The sequence below is a fragment of the Diabrotica virgifera genome, chromosome 1 (assembly GCF_917563875.1).
Source record: "Diabrotica virgifera virgifera chromosome 1, PGI_DIABVI_V3a".
Classification (NCBI taxonomy): Eukaryota; Metazoa; Arthropoda; class Insecta; order Coleoptera; family Chrysomelidae; genus Diabrotica; species Diabrotica virgifera.
In genome coordinates, this window is record NC_065443.1 from 179,615,123 (window position 1) to 179,632,664 (window position 17,542).

Genomic DNA, 17,542 nt, shown 5'->3' on the forward strand with positions numbered 1-17,542 from the left:
AAGTCTGAACATCACGGCGATGGAAAAAGTAAGGTGAAACGGAAGCTTTCGGTCAACTTATTTCTTGTCACGCTTCCGAACGGAGAAAAGATCAAAAGAGACTGGCTTATTTACTCGCAATCAACAGGGCAGGTATTTTGTAAATTCTGCCTTATTTTTCAACCAGAGGACAAATCCACATCTTTTAACAAAGGGTTTAATGATTGGAAAAATTCCTTTGCATTAGCTGAGAAACATGAAAAATCTGACGACCACAGGGCTAATGTTTTGAAATTTATTTTGAGGAAAAAGACCACATCTAATGTCACCAAACAAATTCAAAGTCAATACCAGGAAGAAGTGAAATATTGGCGAGAAATATTGACAAGAGTTGTGTCTATTGTAAAATTTTTGTCGAGTAGAGGTCTCCCATTTAGAGGTGATAACCAAACGTTTGGATCTACATCAAACGGACTTTTTCTAGGCTGTCTTGAGCTGATAAGTGAATTTGATCCGTTTCTCGCCCAACACATAGTAACAAAGGCAAAGGTAGTGTATCATACCTTTCGTCTGACATTTGCAATGAATTTATTGAGATTATGAGCAAAGAAGTACTGAAACAAATCTTGAATGAAATCAGGCAAGCTCGCTATTTCTCTTTAATCATAGACTCCACACCTGACGTGTCGCACACAGACCAATTGGCTGTAATACTTCGGTATGTTTCATTGCCCAATGCTTGCGCCAACGAACGCCTGATACAACTCTTACCAAGTGTATGCCACAAATCTGGAAGTTTGGAAGAAGCAACCCTCAGTTTACTTGAGAAACTTGAGCTGGATATCGATAACTGTCGTGGACAAAGTTACGACAATGCATCAAACATGTCGGGCATATACTCAGGTCTTCAGGCAAGGATTAAAAGCAAAAATGATCTTGCTGACTATGTACCATGTGCAGCCCACTCACTAAACCTTGCTGGGTGTTTTGCTGCCGAGAAGGCGTGTCCAGAAGCCACAATATTTTTTACATTCGTACAAGGGCTGTATGCTTTTTTCTCGGCATCCACTTACAGGTGGAACATCCTAAAAAGTCATATTGAAAAGATTAAAGAAGGAAAATCAAAGAAAGATCAGAGAAAGCTAATGGTAAAACCCCTGAGTGACACAAGATGGTCTGCTAGGGCAGACGCCCTTCGAGCTTTAAAAATAAGTCGACATGAATTAAAAGATGCTCTTGAAGAGCTAAATAAAGACAATACTCAGACACCAGCAACACAATGCACAGCCGCTGGGTTTCTAAAAACACTTGGACATTTCCAAACCACGTTATTAACTGTGATCTGGGACGAAATTCTCGACAGAGTTGATAAAACAAGTAAGACTCTTCAAAATCAAGATTTAGACCTATTTGGTGCCACAAAGGAACTTGAAACACTATCTTCGTTTTTGAGTGAAAAGAGAAATTTATTTGATGATTTCGAGTCCAAAGCATTGAAACTTGCAGAAAAAGAAGAAGCTGTATACGACAAAGTAAGAAAAAGAAAGTTATTGCCCGATGAAAAGGACAGAAGCATGGAAGAAACATCTTCTCGAGAAAGATTTCGCACTGGGGTGTTTATTGCCATTGTTGACAACATAGCTTAGGTGGCTTGTGAAGCTAAACTGTTAGGAGAAGTATACAAAAACGATATTGATGGGGAAGACTTTGCCCAGGAATGTAACCATTTCAAACAATACATGGTTTTGGAGAACCTTTCTAAGATCAAAGAAATGTACGCCTACATAAAATCAAACAGATTAGAGAACACTTTCCCCAATTTGGAGGTTGCTCTCAGGATATTTCTAACCTTACCTGTGACGAACTGCACAGCTGAACGTAGCTTTTCAGCTTTGAAAAGAGTGAAGTCAGAAATTAGATCGTCGATGGTTGATGAAAAGCTTAATGGCTTATTGTTGCTGTGCACCCAAAACGACATTACTTTAAAATTAGACTACAAAAACATTATTGACGACTTTGCAACACGGAAAACCAGAAAAAAAGCTATTGTATGAATCTCTAGTCAGTCTAGTGGTAAGCCAACAAACCAAAAATAATCCAAAGAAAATGTGATTAAACGAATACTGTAAATAATGTAAATACTTCAAATGTAAAGAAGGGAGGGTGGGTGGTCCGTGATGCCGTGAGGTACGTTACACGCATTCCCACCGGAGGCCAGTAGATACCTCACGGCTACCGGTTGCCAGTCCGGGACACGGCGGGTCCATAGGTGGTGGATAATGGGAAGGCTCTCGAAAAGAATCAGGATAATTTGTAAAGGAGAGTTAAGGGACATTAAGTCTAAAGTCCTCCCGAACCAAAACTGGCATTTCAGACTAAATCTAAATTTACGGGGTGTAGGCGCGTTATGGTAGGGCTGGTGGGGGGAAGGGGAGGGGCGTAATCAGCTGTAAGGGGTATAAAAAGGGGCGCTACTCTTCGTTGTGCCTAGGGCGCTGGCAGGGTGTAAAACGGGCCTGCATTTGATAGGTATTCCGAAGTACTTTTATAAATGTTTAGCAGGAATATTTTATACATTGCATCGTTTTCTCGTTATTTAACCTTGAATACTTAGATTTGAGTACTCGTCGAAAAAAATACACATTCAATTGCCAATAACTCACTTTGAACTAACATTAGTTTAGTTCTTTATGTGAGGAATGTATTCAATTTTTTATTATCTTCAATTTCAGTAATAATAACTTTTTTGTAAAAGCTTATAGTTTTTGATTTATACGTGAAAAACCGATTTAAAACATGCATTTTTTTACGAAAAAATAAAATCTTTGGTCTTTAATAACTCAAAAAGTGTTGATTTATTTTAATAACTTTATATAACAAATTTTGCTTATAATTTGCCCCTCCGCCATTTTAAATTTTTCGACAAAAAGTGTACAAACTGAAATTGTTGAAAATGTGATTTTCTATAATTTCATTTATTATAATTTTTTTCGTGCGGTCGATATTTTCCTAGTTATGAGGGGAAAATATTGACAATTGGAGCATAATTATTGTATTATTGAATTATCTCGTTTATTATTAGTTTTACAACAAATATGTACCTATAGAAAAATGAAGAGAATTAAATTTTGTACAATTTTGATGTCGTTAATTTTTTTGATAAAATCAATATCTAAGGTAGTACGTTTGCGGTAAAGGTGCGAGCGTAAGACCTGATTGATTTTATAGCAATTGTTTTTGTTCAATATCTCTTCCATTTTCAACTTTTCGACAAAAAGTGTAAGAACTGAAATTGTTGCAATTACGATTTACTACAATAGAACCAGTGGCGGGTCTACAAGGGGGATTGGAAAATTCCCCCAACAGAGTCAAAAATTAAAAAAAAATTGTTGAAATATTAAAATATATTAGCTAACATGAAACTTAAAATATCGACAGAAAAATTCATCCAATAAAACCCGCTAGTTAATAAAATTAAGTGAATTTAATGCATATAAGTTATTATTTATGTCTTTTATATACTTAGTTTGGTTGATGTTTCATTGGAAGTTTCAAAAATTGAATAAAATATAATTCTCTTTATTTTTGTTTATGTATAATTATGTCGTAAAGTTAATAATAAATGAGACAATTCAATAATTATGCTTCTCCTCCGCTTCCACTATTTCCCCCCTTAACTCGGAGAATATTGATCGCATAAAAAAATTGTACAAAAGAAATTGTAGGAAATTGCATTTCCAACAATTTTCTTTCCCACCATTTTTGTCGAAAAGTTGAAAATGGCGGAGATATTAAGCAACCATAGTTCTCATTTTAAATCAATATGGCAGCTAATGCAACCGCGGAATTCAGTCGAGATTTTAAATTTACACTACTATTGATCTCTCCTAAAGGATGGGATGATAAAATTTGGGGCAGCTTGGAAACAAGATTCAATTCAATAATTATGCTCCCCCCACCACTTTTTACTATTTTCCCATGTAACTCGGAAAATATCAACCGCATGAAAAAACTGCTAAAAAGAAATTGTAGGAAATTATATTTTGAACAATTTTAGTTGAAAATGGCGTAGATATTAAACAAAAACAATTGCCATAAAATCAATCAGGTCTTACGCTCGCGCCATTTAGACCGGGAGATATTATACAGAAGTTCAGCCACGATTTTCTAAGTCCTGCCTTTTGCAATACTGGAAGGGTAGACGATGTACTTACAATCTGTGGAAACATCCACAAATTTCCTGTGACATTTTCCTGTAAAAATTAGATCTTCCCAAAAAATAAAAATAGGGTTTTGCGATGAATTTCTAAGTCCTGCCATATCCGTAGATAGACAGGATACTATCGATTTTATGAAGAAAATTTTTTGGGCAGGAGGGTTGCAAACGGGGTAACGGAGTATATATGTATACAAACATGTAAGGAAAATAATGAAATTTTCATGATTTTCTAGGTCCTGCCAACTAAATAAACTAAACATATTTATTTCAAAATGATCAAAAAAAATATTGGCATGACGTCTCCTAATGTTTAAGTATACTTGTCCCTTGGAAAATTTTGCGGAAAATTTTCACCCTGATTCCGTGATTTTCTTAGTCCTGCCTTTAAAAAGTTATAATACTTAAATACAATCAATACCTTTTCGGTACTCGGCAGGAAGGTTAAACGGTTCTTGTAAGATGGCAGGAGTCCTAGATTTGTAAGAAAATTCGTGAAAAAGTCAACGATTTTCTGAGTCATGCCATTTTGCACATGTTTCAAGAATCTTAATATAAGTCTATTTACAAAGAGGCAGGATGGTTTTATGGTTATTTTGTATACAGGGTGGGGCATTAGTGTGACAAAGTCCAATTACTCGTTTGTCGTAAGATATACGAAAAAAGTTATTTAGGTAAAACATGTGCCACAGATAGGACTATGGGGTTACCCGTTTTCACAGGGTGACACAAATTTATGTTTTTTTAAATGGAATACCCTGTATATTTTTACATTTTTGGATCCTACTCGATGTTCTCTTTAATAAAATATAGTGTTTTGAAATATTATACGAGGTAGTTTAAAATATAATTACGTTTTTTTGTTAATTTTGTAGGAACATTCACACCCTATACATATTGTTAGTGATTTGATATCCAAACTTCTCTTAATTTATGTTTAAACGATTTTTAATATAGTCTACTATTGTCAGTTATTAATAGTATACCAAAATGTTTAATTTTAGTATACGGGGTTGGTTGAAACTCGGAATGAGTATTTTCTGAGTTTTCTTAAATGGGACACCCTGTATTTTAGTATTATAATAAAATGATATTTTATGGTACCTTTTTATTTGTTAAGCATTTTCTATACCATATTTATATATTAATTTCGGCAGTAAATTGATACAGACAGATTACTCAGGTGGTTTTTGGGGTTTCTGAACAAGAATGTCACATTAGAACAGATCTTTACCTAGTGCTCGGTGTGACTAATATACACGCCATATTCTTAAATTTCGAGGCTTTCAGACACTAAAGTGATGCAAGTAGATTACTCGAGGAGTTTTGTGGTTGCTGAACATGAATACGTCATCAGAATCGACCTCCAAAAACTCTCTACATTTGAGATCAGTCACCCTGGGCACCAGGTGCTCCGAGGGTCGGTTGTAATGTCATATTCTTCCCTAAGGCGAGCCTCAAACCAACGAAACATAAAACGTAAAACATTAAACATGAAACGTAAAACACGTTTCATGAAAATAAAACACGGCTAAACAAATCTTAAAGTCCGCCTACCAATGAAACGAGTGTGATTCATGCTCATAAAACATTTTTATTTTCGGAGAGTCGCATAAATGACCCGACGTCTATTTGTTTAGCGGTGTTTTATTTCCATGAAACGTGATTTACGTTTCATGTTTCTTTGATGTGCGGCCTGCCTAAGGGAGCTAAAGCTCTTTACAGATGGCGCGTTGTAATTAGTTTTTTATATCTCCAGAACGCTTTCAATTCGAAAGACAAAAACTGGTCCGCCTTTTTTTCTTCCAGAGATAAATCGATTCCATCAATTGCGAATCTCTAGTACCGGTCATAGGAATCTTTTTTGTCTTTCCCTTTTAGGTATTTTTGACACTAGATTATTAAATTGTGAGGTATTCTAGTACTAAAAGGTACTCCTGCTTTAAGTCAGTAGGATGCACGGTTTTCTGGAAAAATCCATTTTAAAATTTTTCGTTTGTTGAATTTGAAAAATTTAAAAAAAAAAATTTAAAAAAAAACGGTAAATTTGCCGACTTAAAGCAAGAATAACTTTTAGTACTAGAATACCTCATAATTTAATACTCTACTCTCAAAAATGTCTAAAAATTTAAAGACCAATAAGTTATGAGATAAAATATCCGTTAATCTACCCAAGACGGATGCCTATGACCAGTACTAGAAATTCATAATTGATAAAATCGATTCATCGCTGGAAGAGAAATACACGTAGCAGTTTTCGTTTTCCTAAATAGAATTTTTCTAAATTCTTTTAAACTCAAAAAACCAAAAAACGAAAAATTTTTTAAATCGATTTTTCCAGAACACTGCGTATTCTTCTGAGTTAAAGCAAAAGTACCTTTTAGTACAAAACTATCCCAGAATTTAATAATCCAGTGTCAGAAATGCTTAAAAGTTAGACAGAAAAGTTATTCGATAAAATATCCGTTTCCGTACCCAAAACGGACCGCTATGACCGGTACTAAAAATTGACAATTGATAATTGACATTTGACAATTGACCTCTGGAAGATAAATAAGTGTACCAGTTTTCGTTTTTCCAAATAAAAGCGTTCTGCAGCTATTTTAAAGAAACTAATTACAAGACTTCGATATGCTTCTTCTAGACGAAGCATATCGAAGTAGAGGTCGTCCGCCAACCAGATGGTCTGATGACATCAAACGGATCGACAGAAACTTGATGCAGACAGCACAGGAGAGAAATGCATGGAGAAGACTGAGGGAGACCTATATCCAGCATTGGATAAATCCGGGTTGAATTATGACGATGATGAATTACAAGACGCCATCTTTAAAGAGCTCTAGATTTCCACGGAAGTATTTTTGAACTAGGTGAATTGAGTTAAATTTTCTTAAAATTATCTGAGGAATCTCCGGTTTTCGTTTGTTATGAGAGCTTCTGGACACCCTGTATAATATAATGGGTAGGTAAATTCCCTACTATAACCAATAAATTGTAAAAATTGTTTATTTACTTTTATTGCGTTTACTTAGATAAAAATATGATCTAATCACTTAAAACAAAGATGTTACAGTTTGCTATTAGATTTGAAAAGTGTGTAAAAATTCCGAGACATTATTCAGGAAAATAATATTTAATAGGATACGATTGTTTTAATGATATACAAATTAACTTTTTGTATTATTCATCTTTGCGGTTATCCTGCCAAGTTGTAAACGGTTTTAGATTAGTGTTTTTTAAGCATACTCGACATGGTATGACTCAGAAAATTGTGGTGATATGAATATGTTTGTATAACACCCTGAAATAATTTTACAGACACACAATTTAATTTTTTTATACGAAATAACTATACAACCATCCTGCCTCTTTGAAAATAGATTTATATTAACCTTCTTGAGATATGTGCGAAATGGCATGACTTAGAAAATCGTGTAATTTTCCACAAATTTTCTTACAAATTTTTTAACTATATATACTAAAAAAGGTGTAGCTAAACATCCTGCCATTTTGAATAATGTCTACTGAAATTATTTATTTTATAACAAAATTTATTTTATGACTTAGAAAATCACGGAACCAGAGTGAAAATTTTATACAGAATTTTCCAAGAAACAAGTGCAGTTAAACATTAGGTGACGTCATGCCAACATTTTTTTTGGTCATTTTGAAATAAATATGATTAATCTATTAAGTTGGCAGGACTTAGAAAATTATGAAAATTTCATTATTTTCATTACATGTTTGTATATCTGTATACTCCCTTAGTCCTTTTGCAACCGTCCTGCCCAAAAAATTTTCTTCATAAAGTAGATAGTATCCTGTTATTCTATGGATATGGCAGGACTTGAAAATTCATCGCAACTCCCAATTTTTTTTTCATGGAAAATCTAATTTTCACAGGAAAATGTCACAGGAAACCAGTGGATTTTTCCACAAATTCTAAGTACCTTCTCTAACCTTCCAGTATTGCAAAGGGCAGGACTTAGAAAATCGTGGTTGAACTTCTGTTAATATCTCCCAGTTTAATTACAGCATACGTACTACCTTAAATATTAATTTTAGCAAAAAATGAAAGAGATCAAAATTGTGTAGAATTTAATTCACTCTATTTTTGTATAGTAACATTTTTGTCGTAAAACTAATAATAAACGAAATAATTCAATAACTATGCTCTAACTGTCAATATTTTCCGCCATAACTCGGAAAATATCGACCGCACGAAAACATTGTAATAATATAAATTATAAAAAATCACATTTTTATCAATTTTGGTTCGTACACTAGTTGTCGAAAAGTTGAAAATGGCGTAGATATTGAGCAAAAACGGTTCATGTTTAAAATCAAGATGGCGGCTAACGCAATGGCGCAATTCAGTCGAGATTTTAAATTTACACTAATATTGACCCTCCCTAAAGATTAGAAAAACAAAATTTGGGGCAGCTGCTAATGCAAGGTTAGGCCTGTTATTCGTCTAACCCGACTGGACTAAACATGAAATTATAATGAAAATCAACCATGCAAACTTTGGATATGTCCAGAATAGCCATTCCGATGTGCAATGGTTTGCTGAAAATTAGATTTGTTTTATTTAGTTCAATCGCTTGTGAAATCGAGGGCTGGAAATCAATCAACAAGGACGGCCTTGTAAACTTTAGAGGAGAAGAGAGCACATTGGTGCTGGAATTTAGATCAAGAGGGAAATGGGACTAGTAATAAGGCCATCTGCTGCCCAAAGGACACCATTAGTTGTCTAAGTGGCAACATCGTATCCAAAGAACACCATTAGTTGTGCAACCGTCTAAGCGGCAACATCTTACGTTCGCAAACAAATTGGTTTTACAATCACTTGGTTTTAAACTAAAAAATGACAAAGAATTAGATTATCCTTAAATGGAGAATATTGCCAAACGAGAGAATGCAGTTGGATTTTAGCAAAACTTACTACAACGAGGCCTATTTCAACTATACTGAATTTTATCCCAGCTACATACATTCCCAACAAAAGCGACCTCTACTCGATTTCTTAGCTTTCAAGAATCATGCATTGTTTGTCATCAATTGTTCAAAACAAGAAAAAAGCATGAAAGCATTCACTGTTGACGTAAAACTTGATAATGAAGCACATAATGGTTTTCCCGAAAATACCAAGGCCTATTGCTTTATAATTCACGACTGCGTAATGGAGTACTTCCCTCTTACCGAAATTGTAAAAAGTCTAAATTAGACGCATAAAGTGTCAGTAGTACACGAGCAGTCATCATGAGAGTAGCATTCGTAGATATTTAGGGATTCGATGTGGACGGACGGTTTGTTCCCAAAGAACTTACCATCGAAATAGGTTTTAAACGAAGCCATTACATCTTTTTACCAAACCATTCAATGAGTAACGTGGGTAAGAAGACTGCATCATACGTGGAGACAAAACTGCTCCACATTTTTGGAGTTTTTCCCCTTATTATTGATGTTTGCAAGTTTGATGGCACGCCTCATGTTACTGGAAACGTTGGTCCTGCTACAATCCCTGTCACACCTTTGGACTATTTTCATGTACTGAAAGAAATGTGGATCATCTACGTCACTGGTTTTCTTCTACAATACTGCCTATGTAATTTTTTATGTATTAATAAATATGTTAGAGATTTTTTGTTTTTTATTTAAACACCATATTTGCTGAAGTTTTATATTACATGAAGATTCAACTTTTCTCTTTACAATTTCAAAAATAATTGTTAGAATTAAGATAAATACAGATGCTTGAGATGCTAATATTACACAAGAGATTGCAAAGACATTGTCTATTTCGCTTTTCACATAATCGCTGGTGTTGTTGTTGCTGGCACCCATTGTGTAGACTGAATATGTCTCAATGGATATGTAACTTGTGGGAGTTTTCGAAAGGAGTAAAGGCCTTGCTGGTGCTGCTGCTGTCGATTCCACTCTTCAGGCTTTCACGTTTTGTCTTCAATATGCACACTGTTCAATTGTCTATTAATTTGTTTTACATCCTCATAAGATTTAATATCTTTATTTAACTAATAAAGTTTAATTTGAAATTCCATTACACTATGTATGTACTCGATGGGATTCATACTAATACTGATCATGTTCTTCGTGAAATGTCTCATAAATGTCAACTTTGGAGTACACGTCCTTCGTCGACTGTCACGTCATATTTCACGTCAAATGTCACGTCATGCGTCGAATGTCACATCCTGCGGCGAATGTCATGTCATTTACTGCCGCCAATGCATAAGCTGCGAACTGTGACAAACGAATGTGCTCCTCGGTCTTTTAAAGGACCGAGCTTCACGCCACCCCACTTGAGCCCAAGTTGCGTCAGCCTAATGTGCCTACGGTACCATCGACTGATCCGTTTCAAAGATAAGCAACTCGTGGTATTCTCGAAATTCTAGAAATTTCACTGAATCTTCTTCAAGTGCCATCTCCGCGACGGAGGTCGGCAATCATCATAGCTATTCGGACTTTGGAGACGGCTGCTCTGAACAGTTCGCTTGATGTACATCCGTACCATTCTCTCAGGTTGCGCAGCCACGATATTCTGCGTCTCCCTATGCTTCTTTTTTCTATTCACTGAATAACAACCAACAACCGTTATCTATTGCGGTTGAACATTGTAACACTTTTACATTATTTTGTTTTTCAAATAATTCAGACCAAACGATAAAGAATTTCCTGCAAAAATAATATTGCGATCTGACCTTAACCTGGTACCAGTTATGGAGCTCTGTACGGGAGACATGACAGCTGCCAGAATTAAACTGAATTGCAATGGGTTGGTTACAGAGTTGATTGTTGCATCTCTTTACCTTCCTATTGACAGTAAAGAACAACTTCCAGGGACTAACCTAGAGAACCTTCTCGAATACACCAATGATAAGCATACAGAACTTATCATTGCAGTCGACTCCAACGCCCACCACATCATTTGGGGAAGCAGATATACAAACAATAGAGGTAAGTTACTTTTTGAGTACCTTTGCACTATTGAACTTGATCTTCTGAACAGGGGTAATAAGCCCACCTTAAGGACATCAAGAGCAGAATCACTAATCGACCTAAGCCTATGCTCTATGGGGATTGGGAACATAATATCTGACTGGCATGTGTCGGATGCGTTATCCTTATCGGATCATGCATACATATGCTTTGAGATAAACTCAGTCAAACCGGAACCAAGGTTCTATAGAGACCCTAAGGTGACCGATTGGGAATCCTTTAAGAGGGATCTTGGAACAAGGGTACGGAATTATCCTAAAAGGCCAAAAAACAATGTTGAGGTTGAGATGGCAGTAGACTGGTTGCAGCATGCAATAGTCGTCTCATATGAGGAAAACTGCCCGTTAAAAGAAAGTCACCCTCCCAGGCAAGTAACTTGGTGGAATAAGGAGCTGTCTGATCTCAAAAGAGAAACAAGACGGCTCTTCAATAGGGCGAAGAAATCAGGTGATTGGGAAGCATATAAGGCTAAACTGAAAACCTATAATAAGAAAATCCAATCCGCTAAGGAAAGATCCTGGAGAGAATTCTGTGAAAACATTGAAAGTGTACCTGAAAGCGCCAGGGTTAACAGAATCCTCAAAAGAGATAACATTAACAAACCCAAGTCAATGAAATTGCCCAATGGGAAGTATACGGACACAGAGAAGGAGGCTGTAGAGCATCTTTTAAGTGTTCACTTTCCAGGGTCGACGCAATTGACTGCTAATAACAATCATCAAGCAAACAATAGCCCAACCAAAAGGGACTGGCTGACCTCTGACGAGATCTTTGGTTCTCACAAGGTCAGATGGGCTATTGAAACTTTTGAACCTTATAAAACTGCGGGACCGGATGGTATATTTCCTAAGCTTCTCCAGGAGGGTCTGGAAATAATCATGGGTCCCCTGATCACAATATTTAGAGCTAGTCATGCTCTGGGATACATTCCCAAAGCTTGGAGAAGGGCAAGGGTGGCGTTTATTCCCAAACCAGGAAAAACAGATTACACCTTAGCAAAATCCTACAGGCCTATAAGTCTGACCTCATTCATGTTAAAAACCATGGAAAAAATCTTGAACGAACACATCAAGAAAAACAATTTAAATGAAAATCCACTGCACCAACGGCAATGGGCGTATCAGGCAGGGAAATCAGGTGAAGCCGCCCTGCACAATCTAGTGTCGGAACTCGAAAGGAGTCTGCATCAGAAAGAAGTCGCCCTTGCTGCATTTTTAGATATAGAAGGTGCATTTGATAATACCTCAATCGAGTCTATACAAAGCGCACTGGTGAGGAAGAAAATCAACAACACAACATGCAAGTGGATTATTCAGATGCTTCAGAGCAGAATAATATCCACAGATACGCATGAAGATACCATAAATCTGAGGGCAACTAAGGGATGCCCTCAAGGCGGTGTATTGTCACCGTCATTATGGAACATAGTTGTCGATGATCTGATTCATGGGCTAAGCGCCCAAGGAATCTGGGTCCAGGGTTTCGCAGATGATATCGTGATAGTAACTAGGGGAAAATTTCCCAGCACTGTTGCGTATCAGATGCGATATGCCCTTCACTACATAGAGAACTGGTGTCTGAAAGAGAACCTCTCCGTGAACCCTTCTAAAACTAAACTGGTAGCCTTTACAAATAAGAGGAAGCTTACTGGACTGAGTGAGCTGAAATTATTTGGAGAGGTACTGGAAAGAACCAATGAGGTTAAGTATCTAGGGGTAACCCTGGATTCGAAACTCAATTGGAATACTCATATTACCAATATAACCAATAGGGCTAAGCGACTCTTTTGGAACTGCAGACGAGTTGTAGGTAAAACCTGGGGATTGAAACCAAAGGTGATATGTTGGTTGTACACATCAGTGATACGACCGACAGTTACTTATGGGTCAGTACTCTGGTGGAGAAAGACGGCTTTGCAATCTTGTGTGACCACTCTCACCACCCTACAAAGACAAGCGCTTCTAAATATAACAGGAGCCTTGAATAGTACAGGAACGGCTTCATTAGAGGCTATCACAGGTCTCCCTCTGCTGGAATTGTATATTTCGGCGGTAGCCTTTATGATCATCCTGAGGCTCAAAGCAAACAATACTTGGAGGCCAAATTATGTATTGAATAGCCACACAAACATTACTGGGACTATACTTGAGGAATACATCTTTATGATGAACTTAGATATGATGACACCAGAACTAATCTTCACTGAGAAGATTAACACAATTATACCATCTAGAGAACAAAAAGTCCCAAACATTAATGGAGACTTAATATGGTTCACTGATGGATCTAAAACTGCCCATGGTACTGGATCAGGAGTCTTTGGGCAAACATGTAACTATAATAAATCTTACAGCCTAGGTCAACATACAACGGTGTTCCAGGCTGAAGTTTTTGCTTTGGTGGCCTGCATTGATGAAATAATTGATGAGGACCCTAAAGCTAAGAGAATCAACATTTACACAGATAGCCAATCGGCTATTCTGGCTGTAAAGAACCCTCTCACCAAATCAAAACTGGTGAGAAACTGCAAAGATCTCCTCAATAACCTGGCAAAAGACAACAAAGTGTCTTTAATATGGGTGCCGGGTCATGAAGGGGTGCATGGGAACGAACGAGCAGATATGTTAGCGAAACAAGGCTCGAGAAAAACTTTTGAAGGCCCAGAACCTTTCTGTGGCATCACTAAAGATGCTATGAAAAACGAGGTTCAGAAATGGCTGATAAAGAATCATCAAAATAAATGGAGAACCACTCAAGGGCAAATCCAGACTAAAAAAATAATCAAGAATATTGATAAAAAACTCTCGAACAGTTTGATGAACCTCAATAAACGAGAGATCAAAACGGTCACTGAAATGGTGACTGGACATTGTCGTTTAAGAAATCACCTATACAAACTAGGTAAGGTGAATGAACCATGGTGCAGAAAGTGCGAAATGGAAGAAGAAACTGCCATACACATACTATGCTATTGCAGTGTGCTAGGTGATGTAAGGCAGAACTTCACTGGTCAAATGAGGTTTGAACCAGAAGAGATCTTAAAACTACCAATAAGAAAACTGTTGGCCTTCGTTGAGGCCACAGGACTTATTAAAGTTTAAGGAGAAGAACAGGGTTTGGTACAAAGGTCTTATGACCAAGTGCCAGAGACTAACGAGTCTCGCCTGAGTTAAGAAGAAGAAGAAGAAGAGAATATTGCGGTCAAGCATCCGCCTTATCAATTTATAAAACTTGAGAATGTTGTTTCAATTTTACAAAACATGTAGCACTTGTGGTTTTCCGTTATCGGTTTTTATTAAACAAAAACACATTATTTACACTTTCTAATCAGAGGCTTCATCCTGTATTGCTAACAAACACACACTATTCGACTATATTTAATTTACAATATTTTTGTAAATAGTTTTAACCTTTAACTACCCGCGCATCAAGTTATAACATAACTACACGCGTGGCGTACTTTGTACGCCACAAGAAAATACACTTAAAAACAGCGGATTTGTTTAATTTTTTTTTGAAAAATACACTTAGTTGTTTGTTATAAACCTTATTCGGCATCAGTGAATACTTGGAGTTCCTTTTCAGTAAGCCAATTGGGATTTATAACTGGAATCATGGAATAACTGGATTCCATGATAAATAAAATTACTAATAAAAATTTTTTTTAAATGTGATTTTTTACAGGAGAAAAAGTATTGTTTACAAAGAAAAATATATTTTTTGCCATAATGACTAAAAAACAATTAAAATATGTACTTATATTACGACTTATAGTAATATAATCCTGGGGTATATTGTCCACCACCGGAAACAACAAATAATAAAATGTAAATTACGATCTTTCCAGAACGCCGATTATAACGAAACTAAAACCAAATTGTAAAGCACATTCCAGTGATAGGTTAGAAAAATAAGCAAGGTCAAAAATTAAATTTTTAAATATATTTCCAGTAGAATTCTTATATCTGGCGTACAAAGTACGCCAGCGCGTGTAGTTAAAGGTTAAGTTTTCGATTTATATATTTATATGAATACGAGTATTAAGAGTCAAATGTCACGTCATTCACTGCCGCCATCTTTGTTTTTCGTCTCATTGTACTCGTTACCCCCTCCCTTATCCAACGAGCTCTCGTACGTCACGATTCACTATGCCGTTTAGACACTACAAGCTTCATGTCCTTTTGGCAATCAAGCCATGTTTTTTCTGTGTCTATGTATTCGTTGGATCCTCCTCTTTCCAACGGAGCGTCGTACATCACGATTCGCTATGCCGTTTAGGCACTATATGCTTGACGTCACCACGATGAGACAGAACCGGCATACCGATTCTGGATCATCGTGAGCGGGAGTCGGCATGCCGATTCTGGATCATGAAGTGGTCTGGAGTCGGTACACCGATTCAGGACCACGAAGTGGTCGGGAGTCGGTATACCGATTCTGGATCACGATGTTGCGTCTCCACCACGAAGTGGTCGGGAACCGGTCTTATTTATCTACTTACTTGTAGTGGTAGAACCAAACAATGAGGACACTTCAAAATTATTGTTAAGCTTAAATGTAGTTTATCATGTAGTGATGAATTATTCTCTCCATATTCCTCCAAATTGTATTAGGACTTTCTTTCATGTTCCCGCTCATTGCTACTAAAATTTTTTAAATAGACCTTCTTTCTCATCTTTTAATATCTACCATTTGATTTTTTGTGGTCCTCTTCGATATTTTGGTTTCGTTTCGCTTTTTACTTCGACTTTTACACCAAAGTAAGCAAGTTATGTGTTTTCTCACAGTTTCACTATTAAATAATATCTTCTTGTTTCACTAACTATTCTTGACATGAGATTTGAGAGTCTATTTAAGACTGATTTTGTCCACTTACATAAAAATGTGATAAGTTGACTTTCTCTCTTTTACTATAACAATTAAATACTATAATCTACTATAACAATAAAATTTGAAACTTTACTAAACTACTGCTAAATACCAATATCAATTTGGATAGATAATACTTATACTTACTTCTCAACAACAACGGCAGGCATTTGGACCAACTGCACTGGTGACTTGCTGTCTTTCAAAGCTTGAGTTAAGTTTAATATTTGGCCCCTCATTACAGACATCTGACGTTCGTATAAATTTCTATCAAAACCTTTATCTCGTTTAAAAAGTAAATATAAATCATCACAGAGATCCTACAATAAATATAAACTATAAATTTTTTTAATAATTCTGAAAAGCGTGATCTATATTATAACGACAGATCTAGTTTATAACTGAAAAGGTCACTAAAAAAATGATGCATCCAAAATTTTCTCAAAATTTAATGTTTGTTTCGTTTTGCAAAAGGTATATTTGCATTTTTTACTAAATCGATGGTGATTTCTCAGATTAATCTAATAATATTTAGTATTAGATTCACCCGTGTCTCAAGTAGTTATTCTCTTAAAATAATGGGTACGTTCGGACGACCTCAGCGACAACCTCGGCTGGACAGCTGAGTAACCTGTAGCACTCAGACGACCCGGTGGAAGATTTCCTAAGCGTTCCCTATTGCCGCTGGATACAACTACTAAGCCGCATTGTGTTTACAGTCAGCCGATGAGGTGGTCCGAACGCACCCAATATCTCAAGAAGACTATGGCTACACAGACTTTAACAATACGTCAGTTCTTTGCACAGTTCTTTACAACAAACATTCACATAAAATTGTACATACTGATTCAAATGTATCTACTTATATGCCACAAAACGTCCGTTGAAGAAATTGGTACCTACTTTGTTGGTACATATAACACAATCGATTCCGTACTAACAGTTCAGAGCCGTGAGATCAATATGTTTTCTTGTTTTTAGAAAGAGGTCTACTTTTGCCTGGAATTTAAAGTAGTATTATTTTTTTAATAATAATACACTACGCGTCAGAGAAAACGGGCCAACCACACAATTTAGGACATTTTATATTTTCTTTATATATTTCTCCATTTTCGTTCAATTTGTTTATTGTTAATTAAATTAAATGAATTGTTACGTGTCCTGAGAAGCTAGAAAGCCTGTAAAGAAAATTAAAAAATTCGCAAAACCTATTAAACCATAAAATTCTCAGAACTCATTATTTACGAATTAACGAAGCTTCGCAGAATTGATGGTTTTTGGAACTGTGTGAACATTTTTATGAGCTACAAAAATATTTTGTACAGTTTCTTTGTTAGATGCATAGTTTTTAAGGTATTCGCAAAAATCCGTCCGAAAAGGTGTCATTTTTAAATGAAAATGGCCAATTTTCAACCACGAATAACTCAAAAAGTATCGAGTTTTCAAAAAATGATTATA

The 17,542-nt window shown here is 36.1% G+C and overlaps 1 protein-coding gene across 2 annotated transcripts in view; it reads right to left on the reverse strand.

The window, feature by feature from the left end:
* Positions 1-17,542, reverse strand: part of LOC126878913 (phosphatidylinositol 4-kinase type 2-alpha) — a 598,768-nt gene that overhangs the window by 20,480 nt on the left and 560,746 nt on the right. For both annotated transcript variants that reach the window (XM_050641803.1, XM_050641802.1), the window contains one exon: positions 16,232-16,404. In XM_050641803.1, the coding sequence (XP_050497760.1) occupies positions 16,232-16,404 (173 nt within the window). The remainder of the gene's footprint in view (positions 1-16,231; positions 16,405-17,542) is intronic.